The 9,520-nt window shown below is 33.0% G+C and overlaps 1 protein-coding gene across 1 annotated transcript; it reads right to left on the bottom strand.

Annotated features, from left to right (window-relative positions):
• Window positions 1–4,558: 4,558 nt before the first annotated feature.
• Window positions 4,559–9,520, bottom strand: LOC132544450 (uncharacterized). Its single transcript, XM_060208048.1, has 3 exons — window positions 9,511–9,520; window positions 7,538–7,630; window positions 4,559–5,775 (listed from the first exon to the last, which is right to left on the bottom strand). Exons 1-3 carry the CDS (start codon window positions 9,518–9,520, stop codon window positions 4,559–4,561), a joined length of 1,320 nt encoding a protein of 439 aa, XP_060064031.1.

The following is a 9,520-nucleotide window of genomic DNA, read 5'->3' as shown; positions in this document are numbered from 1 at the left end:
CTAAAAAACGCTATAGTTCTCACTTATAACTTACCTGAAGCAAGGCACAATTCACCGATAAAACTGCAGCATTCATGTACGAATTACTCGTTAAGCAAGGTAAAGTAAATTCAATATTCAATATTTCAGTTATAACTAACATTTACAATTATTTGATTTATCTAGCATACCTGGAAATTGACTTGAACTGATGAATCCGATTGTCGAGATCGAAGATATCAGCGCCAGAAGAAATAATAATTGTTTAATGCTAAACTTCTTAAATAAGAACATAGTTAGTCTGTCCATCCTCAAGTGTCTTTGAGCGATATGGCCGTGTTCTATTAATGGCGGTTCTAAGGCACAGATGGTGTGATACTGCAGTTTTATATGTCAACTGGAATTAACATTTAACATTAGCTGAGCACGTCATTGTTGTGATCTTTCCACCCCACTGCCAGGTCAACTGATTGACAACTAAAGGTAGGTACACATGTACACATTATTTCCGCCATTTTGTTGTTCAGAATAAATTAGTATCAGCACTATTTGTGGAAAGAGGGGGTCGTCTGACAATTATATCTCAATAAAATACTTACTGGTCTGGTAAGTATATACACAGTACTTAGTAGACAATTATGACAGATGGACATATTCTTGATCCAATGCCACTCTGTGACGTAATATACACGATGACCTAACAAAAGGGTAGAGCATGTTGCCAGTTAGCGTCAATCATCAGTTCAATATGGTATATCAACAGGTTATTTTATGTCCGCGTGTGTCATACATATTTTAAAATAAAATGGAAATACTGCGTTTTATCAGATGAATATTTTGACAGCGTACAACATTCATGATTTGGGCGTTATTATTATTCCATGCGTATACTATCGGTTCAATACACAATATGAAGCCCGTATATTAACCTTGCCCTCCTGTCTTTCTACTGGGTCTCTTGGACTGTTTTATATTTAGGAACACAATATCTACGTTTAGAACAGACGTTAATGGTATTCACATTGTTATCAACTTTGTAAGATCTGTAATTCATTTTTCAACTTTAACGATGCGGAACAGAAATTCGTCCATAGTATATCCGTGGGATCAAAGTGCGTGTATACCCGGGTTGTATTGATCACAGATGTTATATATAGGTGGTACTTTAAAATATAGGACAGACAGGCCGGCCGGCAGGCAGGCAGACAGACACACAGAAACACAGACAGAGACAGACAAACAGACAGACAGACATATTAGACATTCAAAACATGCTGACGAAAATAAATTTTAACCCAAATACAAAAAAATGGTTAAATAAAAATACCAGCAAGCGTCGACACATCTGTAGTTCTTGTCCTACAGCAAGTCTAAGAGAAGACAAATAATAGTTTAATAATTGAACTAATAATATTTGCTTATACATGTATGACATGGTTTTACTATTAGAATGAGATGACTTAATATGGCACACTTTTCACATTATGGCCAAAGGCCTTGAATAGAATGGAACATGGATACAGTAAAGTGAAAAGATTGTAGCTACCGACATCTGTACATTACACTTCAAGGACATACCGTTCCATCCTCCTCAATGTCAATATATTGAAACTGTCGATGGACAATGCAGTGAATAGGAACACACGTATCACCGTATACTGGCTACAAGCCTCACAAGTTTTTGTAAATAATTTGTCATCAAAATGCTCGAATTCCTGGATGAAATATCTTCATCGGTTTTAATGGTCAGTTTTTCCAACAGACTATTGGTACACATAACCGCTAACCTTGATCTTTTCCAGAAAAAACAGGGACGGCTTTCCACCAAATGGTATGATAAACGTGATGATTTCATTGTATTTTCTATATAAGGTTAACAACATCCCTTCATCTCCAACCCGTGGTGTTAATATGTTGAGTTGATGATTCGATATTCATTGGTCTGTTCCCAATATCGCGATTTTCGTGCAATATGGCAAACTCAGCACAAGGTTTGAAAACTTGCAGGTTGATGAAAATTAAGGGGACGATTCACGGTCGTCGTAGAGATCTCATTAGCAAATAAACCATTTCTTTGTGTGATGTGAAGCTGGGCGTGTTTGATGCTCGTTAGTTTGTCTATTGGTTTCGTTGTTGTATATCTCGTTCTCATTTGACAACGTGACATTACTCAGTTGGATTGACCACGATTTATATGGCGGGCGTCGATGAAGAAATAGAAGACACTTACTTTTCTGGAACGCCTGGTCTTATTCTCCTTGTATCTTTCTATTGCTCATATTTTGCACTAGTTGTATTGGATTTGAGTTTGAATTTTGAGTCTGTTAACATGTAAGAAAGTCTTGCTTTTTTGTACTGATACATCTGATACTGTCGGTAACTAAGAAATAGAGGCGGTCGGAAAAACCTGAAACACATGTTTCTATTTACCTTAACATTAGACAATAAATACATAGTATCCTTTTGTGTTGGGTTAGGGTTCTCACGTTTACACTTACGATAGTGGTTCTTTGATATATTTACGCACAATATAAAAGTGTAAATCCTGCTTGTATACTTTGTACAAATAAAATATGTTTAAATCAAAAAATCCTTTGAGTTTTATCGTTTCTAAAATTGACTAGATGATACAGTTGGGTCATGTGTTTTCAAAGCAAAGGAAAGCAATTATAACAAGAAATTGCAGTTAAATATAAAATTCAGCTTCTGGTGAGTATTTCACTGCTGAGATGTTACAATCTTGCATTTTTGATAAAATCCTTTAGTAGCTGTACGTAAATGTTGTGGTCATCCCTAAGAACATCGGAACAGTGTCTTTTTAGAAATACATTGAAAAAGTGCCTTGTAGAAGTACATTGGAATAGGGACTTGTAGAAGTATATTGGAACAGTGTCTTATTAGAAGTACATTGGAATACTGACTTTTTTAGAAGTACATTAAAGCAGTGTCGTTTTAGAAGTACATTGAAGCAGTGTCGTTTTAGAAGTACATTGAAGCAGTGTCGTTTTAGAAGTACATTGAAGCAGTGTCGTTTTAGATGTACATTGAAGCAGTGTCGTTTTAGAAGTACATTGAAGCAGTGTCGTTTTAGAAGTACATTGAAGCAGTGTCGTTTTAGAAGTACATTGAAGCAGTGTCGTTTTAGAAGTACATTGAAGCAGTGTCTTTTTATAAATACATTGAAACAGTGCCTTGTGAAAGTATACTTAAATAGTGACTTGTAGAAGTACATTAGCACAGTGACTTGTAGAAGTACATTGGTACAGTGACTTGTAGAAGTACATTGGTACAGTGACATGTAGAAGTACATTAGCATATATTAGTAAAAAAGTAGGTTTTTTTTCTAAAATCAATGAACACCAAGCTAGAAATATGCTAAAAGGGTATTTCAAGTGTTCATATATGGCATTTTCCAATGATTTCAATGATGGACACTTTGCGTTTTTAAAGTCTTCAATTTTGAAGGATTCTTGTATATATTTCAGTTGTAATTATACATTTGTATCTTTTACAAACTATTTCGGAACATTTACTGATCTCACGTGAGTAAAACGCAGTATTGTTGTAGCTAATCTGTTTCTGTGATCTTGGTGGTGTTAAAGATGAGATATGTCAAAGTACATTAAATTTAATGTAATTTAATATCCTGTCACAACTTTGTGAGTTTTGTTGTGAATATTAACACGTGAAAGGTGGCAGGGCTAAAGTAATTGCCATAGTAATTTTAATATCGTTATCAAATGCCATTACCGTTAGTTTTAAAATTTATCTATTTACAAAGCAGAACACGATTTATTTTAAAACAAAATATGTATGCAGGCCTCAGGCCACTTTACATTATACTTCCAGGTCGTTGTACACGAGTGAGGCCCACAAGGAAATTTCAGGTCAGTTAATAAACATTTTTTCCAGACTAATATATGTCTACTTATTTCGTACAGAAATAATATATACAATATTCGTTATAGTAATAAGAAATGTCCATGTTTCATGTCTATGTGTACGGAAGGACACACTGTGTAATGAAGCTTGTTTGTTAATTTCATGGAATTTTCTTTATTTCACAATAGTTAATGAGCGTATTGACATTAAAATGTAAACTTATTTATTACATGAGGTACTTTCCAGCTCACCGTTGATTCAGCTTGAGTAAATTTACAAGAAAGTGAAGCAATAAGATCATTTGCTAAAAACTTAAATGGTTTAGTTTTTCGTTTTCCTTTGGTAGAATATACAAAGAAATTAATTGTGGTCTGAGGCCAGGACCAGATTGTTATGTTGTTATGCACTAAAGAACTGACCGAAGGGAGATAATTCTTACTCCGTGAATGGTTGATTTTAAGTCTAAATTAACTTTGATGCTAGAATGAAAAAAAACTTGTCATCATTCAGTGAAGAATATGTGTATCGCTGCAAAAAAATCACAAAAAATATAATTAATACCATAATATTTACACCTTAATATAAGATGAAGCTACATATCTTTATTGATAAGGAATCATAGCTTGAAGCAACTCGAATACTTTCACAAATATTTGAAGATAATTATAAATCTTAATATATAGTTATTGGAAATGTGTCAATTTTTCCTTTTTCCTGGAGGTTCTAATTCATAATTAAAAAGAAAAAAATCCTTCTCATATATTTTCTGAATTTTAGCGATAGTCTCGGGTCTGACTTTGCGATAAGCTCGTATCAATGACCGGCGTCTTTGGCCTGCCATCTGCTTAGGGGTCAAAGGTCTATTAAGGAATTCTTCATACACCATACTTATAAAATCTTCTTCGTTGATCTTACCCACTTTTAACTTTCCCTTTTTCATTGTCCAGAACCTTTCCCTTGGAAATGACGATACTTCGTGTATATAACCACGAATTTGAAGTGATGTCCACGTTTTCTCCATTAGATCTAATACGTTTGGACATTCACTTGAAAAACGTCTGTGATCAAACATCGTTGTTCTGATGAGGGACATAACTTCATTTTTATTCTCTCTTTCTGTAGCTATACTATTTTTTATCTCGGTAATTCTGTCTTCTGTAAGATTAATCCGATCTAGTATGTGGTATAGATCACTGTCTAAAGTCTCTGTTTTACAGATAAAGTTGTACCGGATGCGACAAGGATCACACCGACTAGAGACAGGAAGCCAATGTTCATCAAAGTCACCTTGGTCTGCCATAGCAACCACTTGGTCAAGGAATCCTTGAAAAGAAATAGCGTAGCCACATGGTTCTTCCTGAGTTTGATAAAAATGTGACTTTAGTGCTAGTCCGAGTCTTTTATTCAGCTTTCCTATGAGGAATACCTTATCAATATATGCTGAGAAAAGTCTGGTGTATGGGTCACGTGACACCACAGCGGTAAATGGTTTCTGTCTCTTTAATTGTTTTATCAAGAAATCCTCGTCATACTCGTAAGCACCATTGTGAACCTCATATCGATCCTTGGTAAAAGCTTTTACTACTGACATTTTAGGCTCCAAAGCAAAGAAAAACTTGGCCATAAAGGAACACCCAGTCTTCGGTACCTTGCATACTCCAAGTCTCGCTGTTTTAGAGTAGAAGAATGTTCGAGTAATCTCCTCATATATCCGAGTTTTACTTCCTTGTTCTTGAAACGTTTTACACCATGAATGTAACTTTTGTTTCCGAGCGTGCATCTCCAGGGTTTTCTTATCTATGACGGGAATATGATGTCGCTTTGTCAGGAGAGTTTCGATGGTTTGCGGTGACAAGCTATCATGATTGGAATCAGTTAAAGGTCCACGGGTTTTCCGCATGGCTGTTTTTGCATCTAAAATTAATAAAAACACTCCAAGAATATTCTTACTTTTTCATAATCTTTCGAATGTATTTAAACATTAGTTATATTAAGTACCACTCCACCTCCCCCCCCCAAAAAAAAAATAAATAAATAAAATAAAATAAAATAATAATAATAAAAAAAACAAAAACAAAAACAAAAAAACAACTATATACTTACTTGTCATAATCTGTACAGAACTGTTTACACTACAAATCATCAGCACAATGCTCGAGAGATGTATTTAGGTAAAAATCAACCACATGCATATTTTTAATCAAATTATAATCAAAAGATAAAAATCGTTTACATGACGATAAAATGTTCGTACAAGGAAAGCAAGAAATGAAGGCGTCTTCTTCCCCATCAACAACATCAGCCCTGTCAATCTAGTTCGATCCTAGTAATGTCATGTTCTCAAATTAGAACAATGTAAGTAAAGAAACAACCAGATATACCCCATATATACCCCTGAACAGCAACCTCTTCTAATGAAGGTATCGCAGATGTTCAATGTTCCGTTAGGGAACATGTTTCACGAATTATTATTACAAATGTAAAACGGGAGGATTTTGACACGTGTATTGTTGCATGTAGCGTATACATACCGATCCCTAATTGTAGGCCAAAAATGCTTATGATGATGATATGGGTGAGTTGGTGATTCTTGGTGATGGCCATCATTATTTCTGAATTTGTTTATATTTTTCAGGCTATTTAAAAATCATGCCCGATTTCTCGTCTTATTCATCTGCTAACGAAGTGCTGAGAAAAGAGTATAATAAAGACATATTTAATTATTGCTATTAGGATCTCACAGGAAGATATTTTTGAGATATTTATATCTTTATCTAAAGGTATAACTGGTTATTTTGTCGTTCCCTGTTCTTACTTTGATAACGTGACATTAATTTCATTTGACATATATATCGTCAACGAAACAGAATATTTTTGACCTCGTGTTATTTCCTTTTATACTTTTTAGACTTTAACATTTATCCTTTAAATTTCGTTTAAAATCTTCATTTAGCTTATATCCATCGTTTTATTCAACTTGAATGTCATTTTTATACGACATATTTATGTCATGGTTGTTGAGACCGAGAGGAAATATAAACATCTGATCCTTAAAAAGTGACTAGTGAAATGTTATTTACTTTAAATATAAAGAGTAATGATCACTTTTGCTATAATATTTAACTGATAATAGATTTATTACTAACACAGCGATGTTAATTGATTTAGATATCGATTGGAAAACTCACGGTTTGCTGAAATAAAGATAGTTTATTGTTTATCTATTGTTTATAGATACACATTCCAACACCGTTGGATTATTTCTATTCCAGCAGTTGAACCAAATGAAAACCAAAGTATTGAAGACTGGACAAAATGCACATAAGTAATAAACACCTTTCAGTATAAGTTTAGAATTAGGAACAGTATAATAAAAAATAGATTAAACTGAATCTCAATCTGAAACTGTCTTTAAGGACTTGTCAGTGGTAATAATGACTTAAAGCTTGAGCGAGAGTTCGTCGAACTTATAAGCAACTGGGGAAAACCATATTAACAAGAAATGTCAAAAATAAGATGGGATGCATTTTAACCAAAATTAGATATATGGCGTATTGCAAAAGAATTTCAGGAGTCATGAAAACATTTTATTCTTAGAGCACTGGTTTGTATCAAAGGATGAACATATTTATTAATCAGAATACAAATAACAAAGGGAAACTGTAAATGTACTTACCTAAAATTGCCATTGCATACCATACAAATATGATTGACAATCCAATGCAGTAAAATAGGAATGAGGATTTCCGTGGCATCATTTTTCTACAGCCTTAATATTCCTGTGGGGAAGAATTTATGTCATGTTTCAACAGTGTTACTCATAACTTTGCTACAACGTTTATTTGTCATGGGATTTAAATGACTTGATAAAAACTATGTCCCTTATTCTTTGAGCTAAAACGTATAAAGTATTGTTATCATGAGCTTTAGTAATGAAGTCCATAACGTAAGGTTCTTGTGTTTTAGAATGGCTGACTTTGAATATTTGTTAGAATCATTTCTTGTAAATGTTTTTATGTAATTAATCTACATGGCACACTTTATAAACAGTTAATGTTTATTTTAAGAAATTTTCTTCAGTATCAGTATATATTCTGTATAAATTTCATATTATGACTCTCTAACGTATGATAATTATATGAAATCGGTAAAAATTTGAAATATAATGTAATTGCGAATTTTCTTGTAGGCTAGAAAAAATAATACAAGGATTTATTTAAAAAAAAGATTCTTTATGCATCGTTTAAAGTCAAGCTAACAAAGAATGAACAAAAACATCTCAAACCAAATACGATCTATTTACGTGTATGTTGAATACAATATACGGTTAGGTGATTTTGTGAAGCCGTACAGCTTTTTGTCTTTGATGAATATAGGTACCTCAATGAACAAATGAGGCAGCTTGTTTCAACTCAGATTTTGATAAAAAGTACACAAAGGTTTTTTTTATTTAATTTTCATCTGATAACGATAAATCAACCGAAGTCAGTTGTTCAGATTAAACACATCCCCCAAGGGAATTAATTAAATGAAGTAATTAAGCCCAATTTATGTTAACGATAGTTTAAAACACACTCTAATAATAATTAGATATTATTTTCTTATCTCCATTTGTAAACCATTTAGGCTGAGATATATTAAATGTTATTAAATTATTTATTTACAAAATTATTTGGAAAACATACCTTATCTTGATACAGTTGCTTTATATATATATATATATATATATATAATATATAAAGCAACTGTATCAAGATATAGGTAGATAGTCTTCATTACGTGAGGCTGGCACTAAATGACCTTAGTTGTTGACAGGTTGTTTAACAATACAAAACCGAAACTTCATTGTTTAAACTGAGATGTACTGACATTTTTTTATCAATAATTATATGCTTTATTTTAAATATATGCATCTATCTATCAACGTGGACGAACGGGTTTTCCGATATCTTGTACTGTTTTTTTCTGTGTAATTTGTTTTGGAATAATCAAGAGGTGTAAATTACAATTAAATCCAAATTGACAAATGTACTGATGTTCATTCTTCTGGTGATATGTAATTCACGTACAGATATGATATACTCACCAGGGTTCCAGACCATACAAGCGAAGCTATCGAAGAATTCTTTTCATGTTCAGTTTTGAATTTTCAGAACATAATATAATTTGCATATAAAATATTGATAACGTTGTACAACCAGGTAGTTAATACATTTGCATCAAATGTCTTGACCTCAGCATATCATATTGTGAATGGAGGCATTGGTTAATTGGCATTCGCGTACTTCAGAATCTTACTGAGTATTGTCAGCCTACTGTGTGGTGAAATTTTTCTAATTGATCAGGAAGAATTGAAAGTCAAGGAAAGTTGTTTCAGTAAGTTTATAAATGAAATGAGACGTGGAATGTTTGATTAAAGTTACCAGTAGGTTTGTCATTTATCAGCATGTAATTGTAATGAACAAGAACGCATTAGGTATTGGAGCTGGTAGGATATATGTATAATTGATTCTACTGTTTATCAAGTAAGAAATCATATTTCTCTTTAAACGATCTAAACTGTTTTCCTAATTATTTGTTATTTCGAAAGACTAACCAGGAGTATCTGATATCCTTAAAGACTAGTCGATATCAGCTAGAGTGGTCTACCTTGGGGCAT

This window comes from Ylistrum balloti, unplaced genomic scaffold, assembly GCF_031769215.1.
Source record: "Ylistrum balloti isolate Yb309-2 unplaced genomic scaffold, AGI_CSIRO_Ybal_v1 Utg369798, whole genome shotgun sequence".
NCBI classification, from domain to species: domain Eukaryota; kingdom Metazoa; phylum Mollusca; class Bivalvia; order Pectinida; family Pectinidae; genus Ylistrum; species Ylistrum balloti.
The sequence above is the reverse complement of the archived record's forward strand: the minus strand, read 5'-3'. Positions and strand labels throughout refer to the sequence as shown.